The sequence below is a fragment of the Nerophis ophidion genome, linkage group LG20, assembly GCF_033978795.1.
Source record: "Nerophis ophidion isolate RoL-2023_Sa linkage group LG20, RoL_Noph_v1.0, whole genome shotgun sequence".
Taxonomy (NCBI): Eukaryota; Metazoa; Chordata; class Actinopteri; order Syngnathiformes; family Syngnathidae; genus Nerophis; species Nerophis ophidion.
The window spans coordinates 3,154,270-3,182,018 of record NC_084630.1 but is presented as its reverse complement, the minus strand read 5'-3'; the positions used below and the strand labels follow the sequence as shown (position 1 = coordinate 3,182,018).

Sequence of the window (27,749 nt, the reverse complement as noted above, 5' to 3'; positions counted from 1 at the left end):
ATCCTCCTTTTTTATTGTTCCAATGACTTGTATTTAGACTCGACAAATTATACACATGCAAATGACTTGGACGCGTTCAGTGGTAGCAGCGACATACACACTATGTGGCGGCATGGTTTTACTACATCCATGTAGTGTACAGATCTACAATATGGGGTCCTAATTTAGGTATTCGTGCGCTTGCCTGTTTGATAAAGTCGTGTTAGCCGGGCGAGCTAACGCCAAGCCCACTTCCGACAGCGGGGGAACGTGTTGGGGGGAACGACAGCAGTCCATGTAAGTTTCGACTCTGCTATAATAATAAAATGTTTTTAAATGACTGTTAAAGTAGTATTAAGTTAACCTTTCCTCCGTCATTTTTGTAGTGACACATTCGAATTTAGTGACAGCGAGCAAGTTTTATTTGCTTACCATTTATCGGAATAAGGTACACAAAGCACGACATGAGAGTGTAGTCAACTGTTGTAATATTACATTGTATTCTTTTAATTTTACCCAATTTACACACGGACTAATATTTCTCAAAATTACAGTATTTGTTTTATGTGTTCCCCATTTTGCCAAATAATACAATTTGAAACGTGCGTTTAAAAAAAATAAAAAAAATAAATGACTTTGTTGAAGTGTAGACCGACTAACCATTTTAGGGGAAGAAATGTAGACTGCTGCTATTTTAAGAGTGTAGTTCCTTTTCAGACTGACAGGTGGCGCTGTTACGGCACGTTTGTAGTCACCATAGTGACTTACAAGAGGCTTTTGTGTTTACATGTGATTTACTAATGAAACAGAGTGTATATTAGGTTAAAATAAATACACTGCTAAATGGACCCAATGAGATCATCCTTTCTTGTTAGTACACTGCTGGTCCTCTTTTAATCACTTGACTTTACTGGAAGAAAACAACACTTTGATCCTAATGCTTTAAAGGCCTACTGAAATGAGATTTTCTTATTTAAACGGGGATAGCAGGTCCATTCTATGTGTCATACTTGATCATTTCGCGATATTGCCATATTTTTGCTGAAAGGATTTAGTAGAGAACATCGGCGATAAAGTTCGCAACTTTTGGTTGCTAACAAAAAAGCCTTGCCTTTACCAGAAGTAGCAGACGATGTGCGCGTGACGTCATGGGTTGTAGGGCTCCTCACAGCCTCACATTGTTTACAATCATAGCCTGCAGCAGCTAGAGCTATTCAGACAAAGAAAGCGACAATTTCCCCATTAATTTGAGCGAGGATGAAAGATTTGTGGATGAGGAAGTTTAAAGTGAAGGACTAGAAAACAAAAAGTTACAAAAAAAAAAAATGCGATTGCAGCGGGAGCGATTTATATGTTATTAGACTCATTTACTAGGATAATTCTGGAAAATCCCTTATCTGCTTATTGTGTTACTAGTGTTTTAGTGAGATAAATATTACCTGAAAGTCGGAGGGTTGTGGCCACGGGTGTATATACGCCAGAGTCTCTTGAGGGAAGTCACGGCAGCTGCAGCAGGACGCAAGCTCTGCTGATGTCTCCAGTAAGAGGCGACCTATTACCCAAATTTTCTCACCGAAAACTGCCGGTTGACATGTAGTCGGGATCCATGTTCGCTTGACCGCTCTGAACCATAGTAAAGCTTCACCTTCGGGAATTTTAAACAAGGAAACACCGGCTGTGTTTGTGTGGCTAAAGGCTAAAAGCTTCCCACCTCCATCTTTCTACTTTGACTTCTCCATTATCAATTGAACAAATTGCAAAAGATTCAGCAACACAGATGTCCAAAATACTGTGTAATTATGCGATTAAAGCAGACTACTTATAGCTTGGATCGGGTTGGAAAATAATGTCCGCTATAACCCGAGACGTCAAACGCACGCGTCATCATACACGTCATCATACCGTGACGTTTTCAACGCGACACTTCCCGGTAAATTTAAAATTGCAATTTAGTAAACTAAAAAGGCCGTATTGGCATGTGTTGCAATGTTAATATTTCATCATTGATATATAAACTATCAGACTGCGTGATTGGTAGTAGTGGCTTTCAGTAGGCCTTTGAAGTCAACGCCAGCTATTTCTAATTCCCACCTCTCCCTCTCCCTCAATATTTGTTTAATCTAGAGCAAGCTGTTGTTTTCTAGCAATTGATAATGAGACATTTTTTTGTTTTTTCCCAAAGTTGCAATTACAGTTGAACATCTGTGCCTATTTTTGTGATGACCTCTGAATCAACTTCATTCAAATATCAGGACAGTTTCAGTTTGACTGTTTATTTCACCACTTACCCCAAGGGACAGAGGTCACTATTTTGTCACCTTGGGCGTCCATCCAAAAGGAAGGGCATGGTCGTAAAGTACACATTTTAAAACACTAAATCTGTATTGTAAACCTTTACACTTTTGCATTCATATTACCGGTAGTTCAAGTAAGGAAGGTTGGCAAAATGATAGATAGATAGATAGATAGATAGATAGATAGATAGTACTTTATTTATTCCTTCAGGAGAGTTCCTTCAGGAAAATTGAAATTTTCAGCACAATCCCATTCAAGATCAGACAAACATTACAGGGAGACAGAACAGGATTGCTGACGGGTCTGCCGGCTTCCAGCGGCCCTTACGAAAAATATGAGATACAGGTAAACAAGTAGGGGGGAATGGGAGAAAAAAATAGAAGATTAAAATTAAATACAATTTTAAAAATCGGTCGAAGCCTGGGCCCAAGGGAAGAAAAAAACAAAAAACAACAACTCATAGCCATAGAACACATGTAAGAGGGAAACATCAAAGAACACAAAGGACATGAAAGACATTAAAGCAGCAGAGCTGATACAACCAGCCACTTCTACATACAGCTATGAATAAAAAGTAAAAGAAACATATACACTGTGGTGGCGTCTGCGGTGTTCCACGCCATCGTCGGCTGGGGTGGAGAGAGTATGGCCAGAGACAGGAGCAGACCCAACAAAGCAATCAAGAGAGCCGACTCCACTCTCGGCCACCAACCAACTCTCGGCCGGTGTCCAGTCCGCATGGATGAGCGAGGATATGTCCAAGAAGACTGAGGTGTCTGATACCTGCTCATTCAGCCAAGACATTGTGAAGCTTGTCCATCCCGGTGCTCAGTGCCAGCTCCGCTGCCCTGTCTCTTCATCCGCATCTCCTCCAGTCTCTCCAAACTGACTCCGGTGTGGCAGAGACCCAGCAGCTGGTCTCCATGGCCAAAAGGCTCCCGGGAGGCAGATCCAGAAGTCCACAAAAAGCACCGCAGAGGTCACAAAAGTGCCACCCCTTGTCACACAGTCCCAAAGGGTCCCGGACCAAAAGGCACCAAAAAAAAAAAAATATATATATATATATATACATATATATATGTATATATAATAAGACATGAAAACAAGAGGGAAACACAAAAGGATGACACAAGAGCACAGAGCTCCTGCCGACAGCAGCCACTACAGCGGCGCCGTATTGGAAAAAAATACATAAAAATTATACAGTAATTCCCTTTTGTGTTTACATATGATTTCCTAATGAAACAGTGTGTATATTAGGTTAAAATAAATATGCTGCTAAATGGACCCAATGAGATCATCCTTTCTTGTTAGTACACTGCTGGTCCTCTTTTAATCACTTGACTTTACTGGAAGAAAACAACACTTTGATCCTAATTCTTTAAAGTCAACGCCAGCTATTTCTAATTCCCACCTCCTCTCTCAACATTTGTTTAATCTTGAGCAAGCTGTTGTTTTCTAGCAATTTATAATAAGACAATTTTTTTTTTTCAAGTTGCAATTACAGTAGAACATCTGTGCTTATTTTTGTAAAGACCTCTTAATTTCCTGAAGGAACTTTCCTGAAGGAATAAATAAAGTACTATCTAATCTAATCTAATCTAATCAACTTCATTCAAATATCAGGACAGTTTCAGTTTTGTTTATTTCACCTCCTACTCCAAAGGACAGAGGTCACTATTTTGTCACGTTGGGCGTCCATCCAAACGGTAAGGCATGGTCGTAAAGTACACATTTTGAAACACTAAATCTGTGTTGTAAATCTTTACACTTTTGCATTCACATTAGTTTAAGTAAGGAAGGTTAGCAAAATGAAACACAATTGTCACATTCAAATATTCTCCCTCAAACGGTTGGGTCGCGTTTTGGCACTATGAAATTGTTTTGGAATTGTGTCTTATCATTCCTAATCCCCATGTAATACAAGAACACATGTTTTTTTTAACCTTTTTTTATACATTCTAAAGCGTAAATAAAGAACTATAAAAAAACTTTATATATACACTGTATATGTAATGTCGTAACAGGCACAATTATAATAACATGTAATATTAATGTGTTTGGGTCATTTTTAAGCATATGGCGGTACATTCATTTTACAAACGCATCACAGCGTTCACTATTCCCTTCAATAATAACTGCTGCTACTACTAATGGCAGACTTCATGAAAGACAATGACTATTTTGCAACAAATTATGATCAGAACCTCAATATATGGAGTATGATATGCCATTTTTAGTAGGACCTACTGTATGTGCTAAACAAATCCAGCTTTTGTAAAACACTAAGCATTATGTATCCGTTTTAATGATAACGATGTCATTTCTACAGCCATTCACGTCATATTAATACATCTCCATTTGTGGTGTTTTTTCCCCCTCCACCTACAAAGGTTTGTTTCTCGCTTCTTGGTCAAGATGTCGAGTCCCAACCCTTTGGTGAGACTGCAGCAGCGAGCAGACGAGGCTGACCGGCTCATCGAGTACCTTAAACAACAGGTTCAGCTCTTGAAGGAAAAAGCTGGTAAGTTTTTATATACAGTCTATAGCTGTCACTTTTGTTACACCATCCATCCATCCATCCATCTTCTTCCGCTTATCCGAGGTCGGGTCGCGGGGGCAACAGCCTAAGCAGGGAAACCCAGACTTCCCTCTCCCCAGCCACTTTGTCTAGCTCTTCCCGGGGGATCCCGAGGCGTTCCCAGGCCAGCCGGGAGACATAGTCTTCCCAACGTGTCCTGGGTCTTCCCCGTGGCCTCCTACCGGTTGGACGTGCCCTAAACACCTCCCTAGGGAGGCGTTCGGGTGGCATCCTGACCAGATGCCCGAACCACCTCATCTGACTCCTCTCGATGTGAAGGAGCAGCGGCTTTACTTTGAGTTCCTCCCGGATGGCAGAGCTTCTCACCCTATCTCTAAGGGAGAGCCCCGCCACACGGCGGAGGAAACTAATTTCGGCCGCTTGTACCCGTGATCTTATCCTTTCGGTCATGACCCAAAGCTCATGACCATAGGTGAGGATGGGAACGTAGATCGACCGGTAAATTGAGAGCTTTGCCTTCCGGCTCAGCTCCTTCTTCACTACAACGGATCGATACGACGTCTGCATTACCGAAGATGCCGCACCGATCCGGCGTCTTCAGTTACACCAATGATTTTCAAATTTAATTAAATAGTCAAACACACATCAAATTTGCTGTTCTTTCCCCGACAAATAAAGTAATAATAACAAATAAAGTAAGAAACTGCAGACAGATGTCAACATAAAACCACAGATAGCTACATTCCTGAATGGCCTTAAAGAGGTATAGCAACCCACGAGCACACGAAAGGCTCATCAATCACACACATTTCAATTTTGATTCATCCATCCATCCATTTACTACCGCTTGTCCAGTTCGGTGTCGCGAGCCTGTCTTGGCTGCATTCGGACGGAAGGCGGCGTACACTCTGGACAAGTCGCCATCTCATCGCAGGGCCAACACAGACAGACAGACAACATTCACACTCACATTCACACACTAGGGCCAGTTTTAGAGTTGCTAATCAACCTATCCCCAGGTGCATGTCTTTGGAGGTGGGAGGAAGCCGGAGTACCCAGAGGGAACCCTCGCAGTCACGGAGAGATCATGCAAATTCCACACAGAAAGATCCCGAGCCCGGGAATGATTCAATCGGGATTCATTTTGAGATCAGTTTCTTTTACATATTTCAGAAAAGCACCCCACTGTTGTTTGAAACTTTGCAGAACAATCATTCATTGTCAGTGTAATCTTCTCCAGTTTGAGAAACTACAGGACATGTTTCATCCAGAGGGTGTGGCACAGAGGCGCTGTTGCCTTCCAATTTAACACAATGAGTCTTCCAGCCATTAAAGTAGTAAATGCTACAAGATTATTTTTTAGATTTGCTAAGGGTAGATGACCAAGTTGCTACCCAAAAAAGGCCGCTTAGAGCAGTGGTTCTCAAATGGGGGTACGCGTACCCCTGGGGGTACTTGAAGGTATGCCAAGGGGTACGTGATATTTTTTTAAAATATTCTAAAAATAGCAACAATTCAAAAATCCTTTATAAATATATTCATTGAATAATACTTTAACAAAATATGAATGTAAGTTCATAAACTGTAAAAAAAATACAACAATGCAATATTCAGTGATGACAGCTAAATTTTTTTGTGGACATGTTCCATAAATATTGATGTTAAAGATTTCTTTTTTGTGGAGAAATGTTTAGAATTAAGTTGATGAATCCAGATGGATCTCTATTACAATCCCCAAAGAGGGCACTTTAAGTTGATGATTACTTCTATGTGTAGAAATCTTTATTCATAACTGAATCACTTGGTTATTTTTCAACAAGTTTTTAGTTATTTTCATATCTTTTTTTCCCCAAATAGTTCAAGAAAGACCACTACAAATGAGCAATATTTTGCACTGTTATACAATTTAATAAATCAGAAACTGATGACATAGTGCTGTATTTTCCCTCTTTATCTATTTTTTTCAACCAAAAATGCTTTGCTCTGATTAGGGGGTACTTGAATTAAAAAAATGTTCACCGGGGGTACATCACTGAAAAAAGGTTGAGAACCACTGGCTTAGAGGATTCGGTTCACTCCTTTCACCAGTGAATAAGTGTAGTTTTTTCCCTAATTGGAATAACTAAGTCAAATGGTTTGCTTTGCCTTTTTTTTAAATGTTTTACATTTTACATTTTTTTATATATCACTTTCCAACAAATTTGGCATACTGGCTTGTTCGTTTGTGTTGATGGGCTCATTCGGTTGGAAGCTGAACTTTTCCACACAGGGACATAATGTTTTTTCCTCCTAATTTCTGTTACTTTGCGGTGCCTCTCGCTAGTGAGCAATGACCAATAAAGCTCTGTCTGTACATCGTGTGTGTTTGTTAGCTAGCGGTCCCCTGCCCACAGAGACAAAGATTATAGATGGTTAACACGAGAATTTGCTGCGTCCATTTATTTCTGCTATTGAATAAACCTGTTCGGGTACTGAGAGCGTTGCACAGAGTGAACCCTCATGCACCCAAATAAATCTCATCAATTGTAATTAATTGTTATATTATTTGATTTATTTTAAGCCTGGTCACTCTTTAGTATATTTGCTTTAGTTGAGAATTAGTTCCTAAAGTACAGTTTTTCTGGAAAGTAATGAAAGTTTTCCTCCTTGCAGTTGCCCAGGCCAGCGTCAAAGAGGAGAAGAAACTGCTAGTGGAAAATGCCAAACTGAAGCAAGACATCGATCTACTGAAAAAGCAGCTGCTGGAGAAAGAAAAGAGTAGGGGAGGTAACGTAGACTTTGGAATAGTTTTTAGAAATGTGGCCCAATGTTTTTAATTTTGATTGACACTTGTTAAAAGTGCAGTGATGTGCCAAAAAAAAATTCTAATGAGTTTCAAATATTGTCCCTAAAGCCTGTTTTTGAGCGCCAAACGTGAGGAAACTCCCGTATCTCCCCTTTTTTGCTCCAGGAGGTCATGTTAGAAAAAAAAAACATCCCTTTGGACTTGACACTACTTTTGACCCACCCCTGTCTAATTAAGCCTTCCTTTTGCATACTCCCGCCACTAATAAATACATTTGTACACTTTGCCTCACGTTTTACATCTTCAAGTGGTGAAGTTTCTGATTGACAAAAGTCCTATGATGATTTTTTCTGTTTCTTTGCCACAGTGCTCGATGTAGCCTTGCCATCAGTGGAAGGCGGCGTTCAGTGCCTTTCCCACGCCGCTCCTCCCACGCCTGCGACTGCGACACCCTCTGCAACCCCTGCCGCTGTCCAGAGCCCTGCTCCTAAAGATGACAACAAAAAGAAGCCAGAGAAAAAAGGTGACATATGGAGCGCAATCTGCCGCACATTAACGTTCTTCCTGTTATTAATCCTTTTGAAGTCATGACAAGCCATCAAATTGACTGTTACTGTCCATCGAGTAACACAATGTGTTCCATTGTCTGTTGAGCTACGCTGACACCGTTAAAAGTGACCTTTTGCCTTCTTTTAAAACGGTTCACCAGATGCAGCAATCTTTTGTTCAAAAGCTCATTTTATCTCAGAACATTTCTCATATCAGGTGTTGATGGGTTTCTCCAACTAGAAAGGCCTTGTGTCGTGCTGCGGGGAACATCCGCTCATCATAAAACCGCAGTGAATTTATTGGATTTCACGTGTTAAAGTGGTCAAGTCTAAATAAGTCGACGTAACAAAACCTGCATCTGTGTTCGATTAAATAAAGTGTGTTAATCTTCAGAGGCCCTCTTGGTCAGCCGTTTACTTCTAAAGGTTGTTTTGTTTTGCCTGATGGCTGCCATCGGCGGCGCTCTGCCTCCACTTTATTGGAGGAGATTAAATCTTATTCCAGGCAGAAGCCCGTCTTTGTTTCATCTCTTCCTTCCTTTATTTTTAGCCAGTTGGTGCAGGGTTCTCAAACAAACATTTCCTAGAACCTCACATTGCACATTTGCTAAACCAGCATGAAAACACTCACAGATGCTTTTGTTCCAAAACATGTTAAATACTTTAAGTCCACATTTGACTGCACAAACAGACTCTCATACTGACTGTTGCCTAACATAGAGAAGAAGCCGCAGCCAGCCGCTGGTCTGGAGGACATCAAGGTGGACGTGTCTCGCCTGGACCTGCGCGTGGGACGCATTTTAACGGCAGAGAAACACCCGGATGCAGACAGTCTCTATGTGGAGCAGGTGGATGTTGGCGAGCCCTCACCCAGGACCGTGGTCAGCGGGCTGGTCAAGCACATTCCTCTGGAGCAGGTACACTCACTTTTAGACACTCGAAAGGGGACATATGGTGATTGTAATGTACATTTAATACACTTACTTGTGGTCTAGATCACATCTTCCACTAAGTACCACTTCAGAAAACACTTACAATGACCAAATATGAAATTCTGTAGCATAGTAGGGCTAAGTGTTCATTAAAACAAGTTATAAGTGTTATTTAAAGAAATAAATAAATAAATGGGTTGTACTTGTATAGCGCTTTTCTACCTTCAAGGTACTCAAAGCGCTTTGACACTACTTCCACATTTACCCATTCACACACACATTCACACACTGATGGAGGGAGCTGCCATGCATGGCGCCAACCAGCACCCATCAGGAGCAAGGGTGAAGTGTCTTGCTCAGGACACAACGGACGTGACGAGGTTGGTACTAGGTGGGAATTGAACCAGGGACGCTCGGGTTGCGCACGGCCACTCTCCCCACTGCGCCACGCCGTCCCTTATTTGGTATATTTTATATTTTTAGCCACAGTAACATTACACACAATCAATCAATCTTTATTTATATAGCCCTAAATCACAAGTGTCTCAAAGGGCTGCACAAACCACAACGACATCCTCGGTACAGAGCCCAAATAAGGGCAAGGAAAAACTCACACCCAGTGGGACGACAGTGAAAATGATGACTATGAGAAACCTTGGAGAGGGCCGCATATGTGGGCACCCCCATCACCCTCCCCCCACAGTGGATCTAACATAACGGTGAGAGTCCAGTCCAAAGTGGATCAATATTAGATTAGATAGTACTTTATTTATTCCGTCAGGAGAGTTCCTTCAGGAAAATTGACATTTTCAGCACAATCCCATTCAAGATCAGACAAACATTACAGGGAGACAGAACAGGATCGCTGACGGGTCTGCCGGCTTCCAGCGCCCCTTACAAAAAAGATGAGATACAGGTAAACAAGGGGGGAATGGGAGAAAAAAAAATAGAAGATTAAAATAAAATTTAAAAAATCAGTCTTAGCCTGGGCCCTGGAGAGGAGGTGCAGACTGAGGCCAAGGGAAAAAAACAACTCATAGCCATAGAACACATCCCTCTTACATGTGTGTAAGAGGGAAACAGCAAACATCAAAGAACACAGAGGACATTAAAGCAGCGGATACAACCAGACACTTCTACACACAGCTATGAATAAAAAGTAAAATAAACATATCCACTGTGGTGGCCTCTGCTGTGTTCCACGCCATCGTCCGCTGGGGTGGAGGGAGCATGGCCAGAGACAGGAGCAGGCCCAACAAAGCAACCAAGACAGCCCACTCCACTCTCGGCCAGTGTCCAGTCCGCATGGATGAGCGAGGATACGTCCAAGGTGACTGAGGTGTCCGACACCTGCTCACCCAGCCAAGACACCGCGAAGACTCTCCGTCCCAGCGCTCAGTGCTAGCTCCGCAGCCCTGTCCCCTCATCCGCATCTCCTCCAGTCCCTCCAAACCGACTCCGGTGTGGCAGGGACCCTGCAGCTGGTCTCCCTGGCCAAAAGGCTCCCGGGAGGCAGATCCAGAAGTCCACAAAAAAAGCACCACAGAGGTCACGAAAGTGCCACCCCTTGTCACACAGTCCCAAAGGGTCCCGGACCAAAAGGCAAGAAAATATAATAACACATGAAAAAAAGAGGGAAACACAAAAGGATGACACAAGAGCACAGAGCTCCTGCCTACAGCAGCCACTACAGCAGCGCCTTCTTGGAAAAACAAACAAAGAAAAAATATATAGTAGCGAGAGTCCCGGCCATAGTGGAGCCAGCTGGAAACCATCCCGAGCGGAGGCGGATCAGCAGCCCGATACACAAGCGAGCAGTCCATCCTGGGACCCGACTCTGGACAGCCAGTACTTCATCCATGGCCACCGGACCTGTGTCCCCCCTGCCGCCCCTCCACAAGGGAGAGGGGTACAGAGGAGAAAAAGAAAAGAAACGGCAGATCAAATGGTCTAAAAAGGGGGTCTATTTAAAGGCTAGAGTATACAAATGACTTTTAAGATGAGACTTAAATGCTTCTACTGAGGTAGCATCTCGAACTGTACTGGAATGCCCTGGAATTGGAGACAATTTAAACACTAAAACTGTAAATAGTAAATGGGTTATACTTGTATATCGCTTTTCTACCTTCAAGGTACTCAGAGCGCTTTGACACTATATCCATATTCACCCGTTCACACACCCATATTCACACATTGATGGCGGGAGCTGCCGTGCAAGGCTCTAACCATGACTCATCAGGAGAAAGGCTGAAGTGTTTTGCTCAAGGACACAACGGACGTGACTAGGATGGCAGAAGCCGGGGATCGAACCAAGAACCCTCTGGTTGCTGGAATGTGCGCTCTACCACCAGAGGCACGCCGTCCCTGTTTGAATACAGGAAAATAAAACACTGTACTTTAATAAAGTGATTGTTTGGTGTACCACTAGACAGAGCCGGCATTTCGCACTAGATAGTAATATGCCATGTAGTAATGTCACAATGGCGCCGTCTTTTTAGTCTGAGTTTTGCGTCTAACAAAACAGTCCCGAATTCAATGTAGACAAACATGGAAGTATTTATCTCTGTAGATAGCAGAGCAGGCGGGACAGCATGAGATGATGGATAATTGGCATGGAAAGCTCAGTTTGATGCAAAGCAGAGAGGAGGGGCCAGGCACGCTGTGACTTCACGAGGGGCCTACTATTTAAAAAAAGACAGCAAAACACAGCATTCAGCGGCATCCTAAACTGCCTGCAATCTCACACCCAAATGCATGTAACCCTATGACTTGACGCTTTAATATTATTTCACACCAGTAGTCAACAATGTAACAACAATCACAAGTCAGAAAAGAAGAAAAATCCACATGGGTCCCCTTTAAGCCACGATTCCTTGCAACCAACCAGTTAAATTTCCCACAGCTCAGCTTTTGTTTCCACCTTGTTTAGTGAGGCTATAAGAACATATTAACTTTAAAGGGGAACTGCATTTATTTTGGGAATTTTGTCTCTCTTTAACAATCATTTAGGACAAGAACATGTTAATCTATTTTTATAAATGCATTTTAACTCGGAAATAAACAATGGAGGTGGTGCAGATCCGACAAGTAACATTATTGCTCCTACTTGTGGCGTTTTGCTATCAAACAATCAGCAGATACGTACCACTTCTTATGGGCATTTTACAAGCAGTTCAGTGCATCCACAATGAAACTCACTTTTTTTTGTCTGCTGCAGATGCACTCATGGCAGGGAGCTTGCACTTACTGTGTTCAAGACCCAAAAATGCATACTTCAAAGAGTTCAAAGTTAGGCATGGTGTTCCTGGGATTAGAGGCCTCACCTTTTCTCCTCCAAACATATTGTTGGGTATTGTGGCCAAACAGCTAAATTTTGTTTCATCTGACCAGACACCTTTCTTCCAGAAGGTCTTTTCTTTGTCCATGAGATGTCAGATGAAAGAAAAAAATGAGCTGTTTGGCCACAATACCCAGCGATATGTTTAGAGGAGAAAAGGTGAGGCCTTTAATCCCAGGAACACCAATCCTACAGCCAACCATGGTGGGGGTAGCATTATGCTCTGGGCCTGTTTTGCTGCCAATGGAACTGGTGCTTTACAGAGACTAAATGGAACAATGAAAACAGAGGATTACCTCCAAATTCTTAAGGACAACCTAAAATCATCAGTACGGATGTTGGGTCTTGGGTGCAGTTGGGTCTTCCAACAGGACAATGACACCAAACACATGTCAAAAGTGCTAAAGGAATGACTAAATCAGGCTCGAGTTGAGGTTTTAAATGTTCTTCCCAAAGTCCGGACTTAAAAGTGTGGACAATGCTGAAGAAACAGGTCCATGTCAGAAAACCAAAAAAATTAGCTGAACTGCACCAATTTTGTCGAGTGGTCAATAATTCAACCAGAAGCTTGTGAATGTCTACCAAAAGTGCCTTATTGCAGCGAAACTTGCAAAGTGACATGTAACCAAATATTAACATTGCTGTATGTATACTTTTGACCCGGCAGGTTTGGTCACATTTTCAGTAGACCCATAATACATTCAAAAAAGAACCAAACTTCATGAATGTTTTTTGTGACCAACAAGTATGTGCTCCAATCACTCTATCACAAAAAAATAAAAGTTGTAGAAATTATTGGAAACTCAAGACAGCCATGATATTATGTTCTTTAAACTTTTGACCATGACTAAGTTACATTTGAATCAGTGTTGGTGGCACTGGGAGCAGGTAGGTAAAGTATCTTGCCCAAGAACACAACGGCAGTGACTATGATGAAAGCAGGGATCGAATCTGGAACTCTCAAGTTGCTGGCATGGTCGCTCTACCAACCGAGCCACGCCGCCCCACAAAGAAAAACGTATGTGTTCTTGTCTTACAAAAAGATTGTAAACGATTACCACAATTCCCCCAATAAGTGGAGTTACTCTTTAGTTATTTGGAGTGCATAAGAGACAAAAACATGGCTCTTTTTGACACATGCAAGTCCCTGAATGCTGACCACTCATATTCAAAATCCTGCTCCATTGGAGTTATGAAAAATATGAGGTCGAGACTGTAAATTTTGTCCATTGATAGCTTCAAAGGTAATCCGGAGTTCCAATTGATGGTAGAAACTGGACTGTAAGAACCGTTTTGGGGCTTTCCTACAGATGCAAAACCGCATGGCAGTTCTGATGTGTAACCTTAAGCCGGCCAAGATGAGAGGAGTGATTTCCCAAGCCATGGTCATGTGCGCCAGCTCACCTGACAAGGTGGAAATCCTTGACCCGCCAGGCGGCGCCGTACCAGGAGAGCGAGTCACCTTCAATGGCTTCCCAGGTACCCCCACATCCTGAATGTGTCTGTCTGTTGTCCTGACCTAAATGAAGAAAGGCCAAAAACAACACTGCAAATTTTCATTTTAATCCTGAATTAGGGTAAAGCTTTCATCCTCTTGTTTGTTTAGCAGATAAAAGGCCTTTGACAAATCCATCAATGCTAATGCCACAAAGGAAACCTGCTTTTCTTTGTACTTTATGAATGAATATTCATTTACATAATGAATTGCAATACAGCTCCACTTTACAGTTTCTTCAGTTATGATCAGTATGAGGCTGTTGTTCAATACCCAGCTGCTTCCATCATATAAAACATGTTTGTTTTTTTCCATTCATCCCAGAATCATCATTTTCTTATGAGCATTAGGACTAAAGAGCAGGCTGCTTCCCTTTCATGGTGGTCCATGTTTGTGTTGGGTTTGTTTAGTATTGTGTACACACACACACACACGCACTCACATAGTCTGATGCAAAGGCTTTTGTTTCTCTTAGTAAGTCCTTTCATTTCCATTGAATCCTTATGTCTGCGTTTGTTTAGCCAAGTTTTACAAATGTGAGCATGTCAATCATCAGACACACTGGCATTCAAATGTGGTAGTTGCTCCCGGAGCAACAGAAATGGGAGTCATGCTCATTATGTATGTATATGTACAGTATCTCGCAAACGTGAGTACACCCATCACGTTTTCATAAAGATTTTATTATCCCTTCTTAAGGGTCACAACTATAGGAATGAAAGTATACCACTAAAAATATATGTACTATCCACTCTACACACATTTGCACAGGTTGTCACTGGAACCATCTTCCATTGCTCAATGATGACATCACAGGGCTGATGAATGTTAGACACTAGGGATGCGCAAAATGCACATTCGAGTCGGGATTCTTATTCATCCCGATTCTAAATTGATTGTGATTTTCAAAAATCGATGAAAAAAAAATTCAAGTCTTATATTTTTGTTTTCTTTTTAAAAATAATCTTTTTTCCTAAAACATTGTTAGGCCGTCTCCATGCAACCAAGAAGTAGCTTTTTTAATCTGTTACCTGTTTTGAGAAAGTTGCATTATAATTATTAGGCCTAAAAATACATTACAAAAATCTGTTTGAGTCAAGCATCAATTGTTAATTGAATCGTGACTCCAAAAATCAGAATGGGATCGAATCGTTGGGTACCCAAAGGTTCACGCCCCTATTTGACACCTTTTGTCAGGTGTTCATCTGGGTTCAACTGTGGAGCAGACATACTTGGACACTTCATCACCTTCAGCATCCTATGCCAATGTTTTTCAACCACTGTGCTGCGACACACTAGTGTGCCGTGGGATATTATGTAATTTCACCTAATTGGGTTGAAAACAAATTTTGCAAACCAGTTATTATAATCCACAAATGTGCAGTTGTTGGGTGTCTGTGCTGTCTAGAGCTCAGCAGAGTATCCGTGTAATACTCTTCCATATCAGTAGGTGGCAGCAGGTAGCTAATTGCTTTGTAGATGTCGGGAAAATGGTTTGCCATGATCACAATATGTGAGAGGCAGCGTGTAGGTAAGAAGGTATCTAACACTTAAACCAAAAATAAACAAAAGGCGAGTGCCATTAAGTGTCGCCAAGAAAAGGCATTGAAGCTTAGGGATGGATTGCAAAATGAAACTAAAACTGAACTGGCTGCAAATGAAACAAAAACAGAATGCTGGACGACAGCAAAGACTTAACAGCGTGTGGAGCAGTCGGCGTCTACAAAGTGCATCCGTAAATAACATGACAATCAACGATATCCCCACAAAGAAGGATAGCGTCCGCACAATTTAACATCAATATTTATGGAACATGTCCACAAAAAATCTAGCTGTCAACACTGAATATTGCATTGTTGCATTTTTTTTTTTACAGTTTATGAACTTACATTCATATTTTTTTTAAGTATTATTCAATAAATATATTTATAAAGGATTTTTGAATTGTTGCTATTTTTAGAATGTTTTAAAAAAATCTCACGTACCCCTTGGCATACCTTCAAGTACCCCCAGGGGTACGCGTACCCCCATTTGAGAACCACTGCCTTAAGCACATGAACTGTATAAAAAAAATGCCTCCTGAAATGGGAAAGATGTACTTTTTTGACATGTGTATGCATGCATGAGTATTAAAATACGCTTCACTGTTTGCAGGTGAACCCGACAAAGAGCTGAACCCCAAGAAGAAAGTGTGGGAACAGATTCAGCCGGACCTGCGCACAGATGGCGAGTGTGTGGCAACCTACAAAGGGGCTGCGTTCGAAGTGGCGGGCAAAGGAGTATGCCGAGCCCAGACCATGAGCAACAGCGGCATCAAATAAAGAAGGCAAGCTGCTGACAAATTGAAGTAGATACCTTTTTTGAAGGGCTTCAATAAAGTGTTTTCATCTCCCTAATGTGAGTCCTAATCCTGTAAATTGTGTCCATATGAGAAGGTGAGAGGTAAACTTTCAATGCTGTGCAACAAATCCCCTAACCTATTTTGCAGAAGCTTTTCTGCGGCACTCCCCAGCTATACTGTCAACGTCCGCCTCTGTCATGCTCTTTGCTTTATCGCCCCCTGTGGAAGAACAGATCCAAGTCAAGAGGTACCAAACCGCTGAGGGTTTTAACCAGAGTCTTCAGGCGTTCTGTTAACTTTCCACACTGTAAAAACATTTTGTCACGGGTCAGCAACTGTGTCTCTGCCACAAGTAGACCACATCACACCGCACATTTGTCCACGCTCCGTTTAGCGTGATGGATGACGAAACCAGCCGATGATTTAAAAACAAGCCGCTCCGCCGTAACATTCAGCAGCATGTGAGTGTTTAGTTTAAAAGGCGTGAGAGAGAATTTGTAAATCTCGCGAACCTCAAGTGAGTACTGTGTACTCAAAATAGAATCTAACAAAGCAGCCTTTATCACGCTGACGCTGATGTCCAGATTAACTGCCTTTTTTTGCCGAATAGGCACTTTTCCAGAAGCCAGCACGCGTCTAGCACACATCACTGTCAAGTTGTCCACTAGGGACAGTTGTGGTTTGCACTTTATTTCTCCACACCATTGATTAACTCAGTTATAAACATTAAATGCAAGCAGGTTTTTAAGGAGCTTCTATTTAGTACCAAATCAGACTAAAAGTCGATGTAGTTACTGTTCCATTCGTAGTCACAATTCGAATGAATATTGTTAATTATAATCCAGTAATATTGCACTCTTTTAAATTAGATAATTGTTACTCGTTATTTACCATGTTACAATTTCAGGAGGAAAAACAACAGGATGCAATAGTTACAAAGAAACACCTTACCTGTACAGTAAAACTTGGTTTATTACTGTGAAGTGGTTCTGGGTCTGATTGTGTTGAATTAATTAAAAAATATAAATCCAAATTTCATAGATCTTAAAATAACTTTTTATGACCTTCTAAATATGGTTTATAACATTATGAGAGCCGTCTAGACATGAACCAATTCCCACATGGTCACCTTTACACTCACTTCATCCAATATAGTAAGCCTGAGGCTCAGCCAATCAGTGGCCACAATACTGAACAGCACAATCCGTTTGGTTTGGTCTCCTCAAGTGGCTAATCCACTATTTTATGTTTTATATATTAATTTAGACCAGGAATGTCCAAAGTTGGGCCTGCGGGCCAAATTTGGCCTGCTGTGCAATTTTGTATTGCCTGCCGGTGGCTACCAAGTCTTTCAAGCTGCACAATTATTGTTGGCATGTCCGCAAAGCTACTCTGTAAAAAATCTGATTTTACTATAAAATAGTAGCAGCTCGGTTGCCATAAATTTACCGTAAAATAAACAGTGGTACCATTTTTCCATTTACAGTAATGCACTGTCAAAACAAGTATTGTCGATTTAAAAAAAAAAAAAAAAAAGCAACTCAAGTCACCAGAATTTAGTTGTAAAATAACTGCTATTGTATTTCAATTCAAAGTAATGCGCTCTGAAAAAATGGCCTCTGATTTTAAAGTAAAAAAAAAAATGGCAGCTCGGTCACGATAATTTCAACAAAACAAAAGAAACACTGATACAGTTTTTCACTAATATAGTAAAAACAAAACATAAAATTACCATAAAATTTTGATTTTTTTTTTTCTCTGTCTAATTAGTTGTGTTTTAATTTGAGACCCGTGCCCTACGGTAATGTTGTGACTTTTTGACGCTCTATGAAGAGGGATAATCTTGTTGCCATGAAAACCCACGTCTTATAATGGAAACGCTTCAAAATTTAGCATCCTCCATTTGTCGAATCTGTCTGGGTAAAGTTTGAAAGTGATCGGATGAAATATCTAGGAAACAGTTTAAAAAACAACACCTGGAAATAACAAAAATCTGCCCAAATTTACCTTTTTGACTGTTTTGAGGTAAGAATGTACACAAAATTGATGCATGCTAACTAAATTAGGCACACGGCTGTGTGACAGTCTACCACCTTATAATCAATATTGCCAGTATGAGGATAATTTACTCACTCGTGGTGCTTTTGCATGGTAAACATTTCTGTTTGGCCCTCAGACTATTGGCACATTTTCACTTTAGCTCTTGGAGGCAAAACTTTTGGTCACCCCTGATTTAGACCAAAAATACATAGTATATGATTAAAGAAAATACGAGAGACATTGAAGCTTCAAACCTCAAAGAGCGATATGGTGAGGGACGACCGTAATAAAGAAAACCTGCTACTTACCAGTAAATGAACACATTTGACCATTATTTGCAGCAATTAAAAAAAAACATAGCACGCTCAACTAATCGATAATTACATGCAGTACTTTTGAGATGATAGATGTCTACATTCTCCACGTACGGCTACAATAATCAAAAATAGGCGTCGACTGGAGGGTGGTCCACTGTGGTCTGGAGGTCCAATCCACCTAGCCTCGCTAGATCCAGCTGCAACTATCATCAATATTTTCTTTCTTCTGGCCACCACACTGGAAATGAGAAGAAATAATTTGAGAGGAGGGGGAAAAAAACCCAAACATCTCTTCAGAACTGATTTTAATGAATTTGGTGCTTTTGGAACTATGACAACCAGACAAATTGATTTCTTTTCCCCCTAAAAATTAGCATTCTAAATTCCAAACAATCACGAAACGAGTATCTGAAGCCAACTAATCTGTTTTTTTAGTGTTGAAACTCAAACTCAGCTTGTTCAAACTTTCCAACTTTTTAAACTTGTAACTCAGCCAGACGATCTTATTTTGAATGGTAGCTGGCCAAAGATGGCCGAGGTAGTTGAACCTTAAGGCTAAATCAGCATGTGATTGTTTTAAGGACTTGTCCGTTGTACAGTATATATTCAATGTTTACGTTTTGAAGTTGTGACGTAAAAAGACAGGTGGTTATAGTCAAAGTGTATTTTCGTTACAGCTGTCACCCTACTCATTCTGAACTGTATCCAAACATGATTGCATTTGTTAAAAGCCCCAAGGTTTGATGAACAGCCCTAATAAATCCTGTCAAAGATGAATAATAATCTCCAAATCCTGGGCCTTATCACATATTTCACCATGGAAAAACCCTTCTACACGCAACCGGTCAGAATTTGTAATGTCAAAAAACAAACAATAAAAAAAAGGCAAATGGTCAACAGCATTGTTTGGAAAAACATCTCAAGATGGGCAAGAAGATATTTTGGGAGGGGAGAGTACTGACGGAAAGACAAACCTCCATGGACTCTATCTGGCTGCAGTTGAAAGAGAAGCTCCTCTGTGTGTGGCTTTGTGCTGCTTCGCCGCACTTTGCAATGACCAATACGTTCCAGGCCTTTAAAGTGTTGGACATCTATGACGAACGCTGTGGGACATCTGAAAACCTTGCTGAATTGTCAGTTGAACAGACAGAGACAATTTGACGATACTTATCCTTTTGAGTCTTACGGACTGGAGTCTGTCTCAGGGAATTTCTACTTACAAGACTTCTATTTAGCAGTGTCCAAGAAACCAAACATGGCTCTTCACACACAGCTCCCTTGTTAAAGCAGAAAAAACTTGTTCTAATTTAACAGACTCCTTACCCAGACCAGTAGTCTCGCATCTTTCATCTAAATCCGTCTTCAGGATGGAGGGAAGTGGTGTTCTGTGGGGATTAGCCTTCTGCTTTGTTTTAAGCCCCGCTCAGCATCCGCGTTTCCGATCACACCGCTGGCGTCTGCTCCGTAGACGGCCCCCGCTGCTACTAGACTCCCCTGCTTCACAGGCCGCTGGATGTAGCCGCCGACGTATTCCCATGCTAGTTAGCATGTTTAGCACGCACGCGTCTATCAGTCCAAAACGGCCCGATATGTCCACATCCAGAAGTGTCTGGCGGTCGTACGTGATCACGGAGTGACCACGATGCGAGCCAGCCATGAAGTCTGCAGAACCGTCCGGCATTTCCGCCAAATGTTCCATCTTTAGCAAGAGCACCGCAGTGTCGCAGCCCGTCCGGGCGCAGCCACTACTTACGTATAAAATACTACACGGTCTAGCTCCATCCTATCTTGACGATTGTATTGTACCATATGTCCCGGCAAGAAATCTGCGTTCAAAGGACTCCGGCTTATTAGTGATTCCCAAAGCCCCAAAAAAGTCTGCGGGCTGTAGAGCTTTTTCATTTCGGGCTCCAGTACTCTGGAATGCCCTCCCGGTAACAGTTCGAGATGCCACCTCAGTAGAAGCATTTAAGTCTCACCTTAAAACTCATTTGTATACTCTAGCCTTTAAATAGACTCCCTTTTTAGACCAGTTGATCTGCCGTTTCTCTTCTTTTTCTTCTATGTCCCACTCTCCTTTGTGGAGGGAGTCCGGTCCGATCCGGTGGCCATGTACTGCTCGCCTGTGTATCGGCTGGGGACATCTCTGCGCTGCTGATCAGCCTCCGCTTGGGATGGTTTCCTACTGGCTCCGCTGTGAACGGGACTCTCGCTGCTGTGTTGGATCCGCTTTGGACTGGACTCTCGTGACTGTGTTGGATCCATTATGGATTGATCTTTCACAGTATCATGTTCTCATATGTTCTCATAGTCATCAGTATCATCAGTATCACAGTATCATGTTCTCATAGTCATCATTGTCACCGACGTCCCACTGGGTCATTATTGTCACCGATGTCCCACTGGGTGTGAGTTTTCCTTGCCCTTATGTGGGCCTGCTGAGGATGTCGTAGTGGTTTGTGCAGCCCTTTGAGACACTAGTGATTTAGGGCTATATAAGTAAACATTGATTGATTGATTGATTGAATTAACCGCATTTTAATCACGATTTTGGCTGTCACACTCAACTCAAGCGTATTAACCAATCAAGCCTTTTCACAGAGACTGCGCAGAAAAGCATCATCAGTTCGTCTTGAAGCCCCGTTAAGCGGCACCAGCCCAAACCGGTGGCCATTGTGTATAGGCACAAAGTTCCATTACCACACTAACCACCTGACCAGCTGGCATCAGCAAACATTTCCCAAGTTCATGCAGCCGGTTGCCTCATTTCACTCCGGTAAAGTCCACGGCATGCAGTAATGACCGCACCCCTTTTAGTACACAACACACGTGTGGGCGCCTGCACAACACTCTGATTTTCTCGTTTCCCTGGAGTCCCACTAACAGATAGCCATTGTGCTAAATAGTCTAAAAACACTTTTCAATTGAGTGCCAAACGTGGCGAGAAGTGCTCCTCTTTAGAATTCATGCAACGTCCGCATGTAAGGAAGCGTATGAATTCATGGACTGCGGAAATGTAATTGAAGAACTCTCACATGAGTAGAATCGTTACACTAATTAACACTATAAATAGAGCTATAAGGGTTTTAATGACAAACGGATGAAATGTTAATAAAAATAATAACAAATTTTCCTTAACGAATATGGATAAAAAACAAAGTAGCCGTTTTATTAGACAAGTAGAGATAACATTTATTGCTTTCGGACTGGCTCGTTATGCATCTGTTTTAAAAAAAATATTTTTAAGTTAGTCGTTTTCATCAAGGAGATAATCCAGGGGTGTCAAACACATTTTAGATCGGGGGCCACATGGAGAAAAATCTACTCCCAAGTAGGCCAGACTGGTAAAATCTCGGCAGGGTAACTTGAAAATAAAGACAACTTCCGATTGTTTTCTTTGTTTAAAAAATAGAACAAGCACATTCTGAAATTGTACAAATTATAATGTTGTTGGGTGTGTGAATGTTGTCTGTCTGTCTGTGTTGGCCCTGCGATGAGGTGGCGACTTGTCCAGGGTGTACCCCGCCTTCCGCCCGATTGTAGCTGAGATAGGCGCCAGCGCCCCCGCGACCCCGAAAGGGAATAAGCGGTAGAAAAGGGATGGATGGATAATGATATTGGGGTTTTTTTTTACACTTACATGTTGCGATTTGTCCAGGGTGTACGCCGCCTTCTGCCCGATTGTTGCTGAGATAGGCGCCAGCGCCCCCAAAAGGGAATAAGCGGTAGAAAATGGATGGATGGATGTTGCGGTTAATAGTATTCTCTCTTTATTTGGCGTTATTTATATTTTCTAAATAAATTATGTGATAATGTTCATCAGTCAACTCATTGGTGTTAATTTTCAATCTGTCAAGATAAGAAAAAAAAATTCTATCAAATTCAAATTACAGTGTGTTATTTATGTAGATTGATCATTTTTTAGGCTGATGCACTAAAATCATGTGGTTTAATTTGCACATATTTAGCATCATCTACAAAGATACAAATAATTGCTATTGTGACATCAAGTTGACACATTTAGAACAGCTGTTTCTTTCATAAAAAAAGGTTAATTTTTATAATTGGCAAACTCATCCCGCGGGCCGGATAATACCTGTTTGGTGGCCTGATCCGACCTTCGGGTTGTACGTTTGACACCCCTGAGGTAATCACTGCTAGCAGTTATAAGATAATTCACCAATGCATACTCATTTTGTGGGAAATATTATATAGTAATTATAATTTCATCTGAGTAGTTTATTCCATAACCCTATCCTCATGCTTTGAAAGTGAGATTATTTAGAATTTTCTCTCATGCCTAAGAAACATTGGGCCGCGATAAAAACTCCAGACGCTACCAATAACCTTGATGCAAATCAACTTTTCCTATAAAATTGTTCCACAATTGAGCGTTTTAACAATACAGGGGTCGGGAACCTTTTTGACTGAGAGAGCCATTAAAGCCAAATATTTTAAAATGTATTTCCGTGAGAGCCATTTAATGTTTTTAACACTGAATACAACTGTCAGGTTCAAACACTGATGACATCTATTAAACAGACAAGAAGCAAGGAATTAAACAGAGACAGGATTCAATTTAGCTCAATGAGGAGAAACAAGAGAATTCTACACCTTTTATTTGGACTTTCCCTGATTACAACAAACAAATGCGTGCATCTATTATTCTTTTTAATAACATTGTTATTCTATTCTGAAGCTAACCAATAATAGATAAAATACTTTTGACTATTTATGCAACTTCTTGAACAGGTGCGATAGAAACGGATGGATGGATTCAAATGCATGAGAACGTTTTATATTTTAAACGTTATTTTTAACACTGTGATTACCACTTATCGTGTTAAGCAACGTCAGCAAGATTTATCTGAGAGCCAGATGCAGTCATCAAAAGAGCCACATCTGGCTCTAGAGCCATAAGTTCCCTACCCCTGCCCTAGAGTCTACAAATAAATAATCTAAAACAGTGATTCTCAAAACTGGTACGTGCACTTCATTTAGTGGTACACCAAATCTCTTGATTAAAATACAGTGTTTTATTTTCCTATATTTAAAGACAGTGTTGTTGTTCAAACTGTGTGTATTGTTATAGTGGCCCCAATATGAAATATACTTGTCAAATGAAACCTCTGCCTTGTTTTAATGAATACTTACACCAACTACGCTACTGTATTTTAATGTTAGTCATTATGATGGTACATGGAGAGTTAAGTGTTTTCTGAGGTGGTACTTGGTGAAAAAAGTTTGAGAATCACTGATCTATTATACCCAGTCTATACAAAATAGATCTTAATAAAATCAAGCACAATATACAAACCCCGTTTCCATATGAGTTGGGAAATTATGTTAGATGTAAATATAAATGGAATACTAGGATTTGCAAATAATTTTCAACTCATATTCAGTTGAATATGCTACAAAGACAACATATTTGATGTTCAAACTGATAAACATTTTTTTTTTGGCAAATAATCATTAACTTTAGAATTTGATGCCAGCAACACGTAACAAAGAAGTTGGGAAAGGTGGCAATAAATACTGATAAAGTTGAGAAATGCTCATCAAACACTTATTTGGAACATCCCCCAAGTGTGCAGGCTAATTGGGAACAGGTGGGTGCCATGATTGGGTATAAATGCAGCTTCAATGAAATGCTAAGTAATTTACAAACAAGGATGGGGCGAGGGTCACCACTTTGTAAGCAAATTGTTGAACAGTTTTAGAACAACATTTCTCAACGAGCTATTGCTATTGTAAAATCATCAAAAGGTTCAGAGAATCTGGAGAAATCACTGCACGTAAGCGATGGTATTACGGACCTTTGACCCCTCAGGCGGTACTGCATCAAAAATCGACATCAGCGTGTAAAGCATATCACCACATGGGCTCAAGAACACTTCATAAAACCACTGTCAGTAACTACAGTTGGTTGCTACATCTGTAAGTGCAAGTTAAAACTCTGTTATGCAAAGCAAAACCCATTTATCAACAACACCAAGGAACACCGCTGGCTTCGCTGGGCCCGAGCTCATCTAAGATGGACTGATGTAAAGTGGAAAAGTGTTCTGTGGTCTGACGAGTCCACATTTCAAATTATATTTGGAAACTGGACGTGGTGTCCTCCGGAACAAAGAGGAAAATAACCACTCGGATTGTTATAGGCGCGAGGTTAAAAGGCCAGCATGTGTGACGGTATGGGGGTGTATTAGTGCCCAAGGCATGGGTAACTTACACATCTGTGAAGGCACCATTAATGCTGAATGGTCCATACAGGTTTTGGAGCAACATATGTTATCATGGACGCCCCTGCTTATTTCAGCAAGACAATGCCAAGCCACGTGTTAGAACAGCGTGGTTTCGTAGTAAAAGAGTGTGGGTACTTTCCTGGCCCGCCTGCAGTCCAGACCTGTCTCCCATCGAAAATCCAAAATGTGTGGCGCATTATGAAGCGTAATGTGTGGCGCATTATGAAGCGTAAAATACGACAGCGGAGACCCCGGACTGTTGAACGACTGAAGCTCTACATAAAACAAAAATGAGAAAGAATTCCACTTTCAAAGCTTCAACAATTAGTTTCCTCAGTTCCCAAACGTTTATTGAGTGTTAAAAGAAAAGGTGATGTAACACAGTGGTAAACATGCCCTTTCCCAACTACTTTAAATTCTAAGTGAATTTTTTATTTGCAAAAAAAAACAAAGTTTATGAGTTTGAACATCAAATATCTTGTCTTTGTAGCATATTCAACTGAATATGGGTTGAAAAGGATTAGCAAATCATTGTATTCTGTTTATATTTACATCTAACACAATTTCCCAACTCATATGGAAACGGGGTTTGTATATTTATCTGTAAAAGTGAATGCAAAATTGTACTCCCTACCTGGAGTGTTAACCCCTAAGTGCATCCAAATGTTGCTATGTTTTATTTGAAAATGTTTTCCAGTCTTTGTGTCTCCAGACCAGTCATGTGTTGTGCATACTGTATGAAGGCAGCGTGGTAAATGCAATTAAAAACGTCCTCCAAACGAAAGGTTCGCAACTATGGCAGGGGCGATGGCGGCGTAGGACAGCGCAGCTCAGATGGCAGAGCGGCCGTGCCAGAAACTTCAGGGTTCCAGGTTCGATTTCAACTTCCGCTATCCTATTCACAGCCGTTGTGTTCTTGGGCCAGAAACCTCATCCACCTTTCTCCCAGTGCCGCTCACACTGGTGTACCGATGTGTATGAATGTTTGGTGGTGGCCAGAGGGGCTGTCAGCGCAAATTGACAGCCACACTCACGTCAGTCTACCCCAGGGCAGTTGTGGCCACAAATGTAGCTTACCACCATCAATGTGGGAATGTGGAGTAAATTAATGGTGGATTCTCACTTCTCTGTAAAGCGCTTTAAGTTAGTTAAAGTACCAATGATTGTCACACACACACTAGGTGTGGCAAAATTTGTCCTCTGCATTTTACCCATCCCCTTTTTCACCTCCTGGCAGGTGAGGGGAGCAGTGAGCAGCAGCGGTGGCCATGTTCGGCAATCATTTTTGGTGAATTAACCCCAATTCCAACCCTTGATGCTGAGTTCCAAGCAGGGAGGTAATGGGTCCAATTTTTATAGTCTTTGGTATGACTCGGCCGGGGTTGAAACTCACAACCTCCCGATCCCAGGGCGGACACTCTAACCATAAGGCCACTGAGCAGGGAGGCGAGAAAAGCACTGAATAAATCAAACCCATTTAAATCAGTCATTACTATGAATCGATTCTTGTCTTTCACTTCCAAGAGTTTGGACTCGTTCATGAACGACAATTTAATTACAAAAGATGGGCATTCACATTCACACTGCCCATTACTAGAAGTAGGTTGCCGACCTGTGTCAACACTGGTTTACCTAACATAACGAATTATCGTGATTATTGGTGATTTCAATATTTATGAAAATAATCATGATTGTTATTTTGGCCATAGTCCATTAACGTGACTCTTGCCAGGTCCTTGTGGTTCACTGAGCTCCACACAAGGATCTGGGCTCGAGGGCATTGCAAACTCCTTCAATATAGCAAATAATAATGAACCAAATAGGATCCCCGGGCGGGATTTCATAGATGTGACGTAGCGCTGAACTGACTGTTTGATCCTGTGCTGACATTGATTCTGCTATTGCAACTGTTTTGTCGAATCTATGGAATATTTAATATAATATATTTGATATAACTTTTCGCTCTGTCGTTATCCAATATGTCGGTAGTTCTGTTTTGGATTTCCCAGCGTCGCTCTCATCAGCGTCACAGGTTGATTAGGATGTGAGTGGTTGAGGTAGCACCTCATTCAAGATAACTGACAAGTGGTTTATCCAATCACATACAATGATTTTATTTTTTTCACAAGGCCCCGCCTTCGTAAATACATCTCCTATTGAGAAGTCCCAGATCCAAGTGTGGGGCTCTGCAAACTACAAGGATCTGGCGAGAGTCCGGTTAATAGTCCATTGCATTGAACCTCCAAAAACATCCTGACACAGTCAAGTGCATCCAGCAGGGGGCAGAAGTGGCCATCCTTACAACTCCTGTATAGGAAGGCATTGTTCCCCTCATTAAGAAAGGCAAAGGTGGCAGACTTGAGTTGACCTTTTTACCCTGCTTTTACGTCTTCTCTCCACCTGACATTGGAGCTGATCTGAAGCAGTTGGGGGAATGGTTCTCGTCATTTGTGGTGTGTGTAAGAGGATGCTGGGATGAAGGAAGTATTGTATGACTATATAAATACCCCTTGGCTTTGTTTGCGCTTATCTGACCCTTTCATTAAAGAGGCATACTGGGCAGTCATTTTTTTTTTTTTTTAATCAACGTGCTGAGTGATGCAAAACTGGACTGGAATTAGAAATGTGGATCATAATCATCAGTCCAATGGGGATTTGGTTTGTTGGATGTTTAAAAAAAGGGCAGCTGAGGCATGGGTTTTAGGATGCAGCCTGACTGGTACTTCAAAGGATGTGTCAGACTCAGGACTTGGGTCTTAGGATTGACCTTGGACATAGACTTCGGGTGTAGTACATAAATGAGTGGCTCATCTTCTCTTGGAGACAGTAAGAGTTTATCTCTTGGTACTTGAGAGAGATTGATTAGTGTTTGAAAACATTCTATGGGGACATT

At 41.4% G+C, this 27,749-nt stretch overlaps 1 protein-coding gene across 1 annotated transcript; it reads left to right on the top strand.

Moving 5' to 3' along the window:
• Positions 1–120: 120 nt before the first annotated feature.
• LOC133538643 (aminoacyl tRNA synthase complex-interacting multifunctional protein 1-like) lies at positions 121–16,309 on the top strand. The gene is made up of 7 exons (XM_061880324.1): positions 121–276; positions 4,668–4,798; positions 7,469–7,582; positions 7,969–8,124; positions 8,870–9,066; positions 13,729–13,897; positions 16,068–16,309. Coding segments are annotated over exons 1-7 (936 nt in total). The 5' UTR covers positions 121–274; the 3' UTR covers positions 16,235–16,309.
• The last annotated feature ends 11,440 nt before the right edge of the window (positions 16,310–27,749 follow it).

Excerpts from the sequence above, each read along its gene's own strand:
- LOC133538643 (XM_061880324.1), top strand. Across the intron at positions 8,125-8,869 it reads AAAGAAGCCAGAGAAAAAAG|AGAAGAAGCCGCAGCCAGCC; the intron begins GTGACATATGGA and ends TGCCTAACATAG. Across the intron at positions 9,067-13,728 it reads AGCACATTCCTCTGGAGCAG|ATGCAAAACCGCATGGCAGT; the intron begins GTACACTCACTT and ends GCTTTCCTACAG.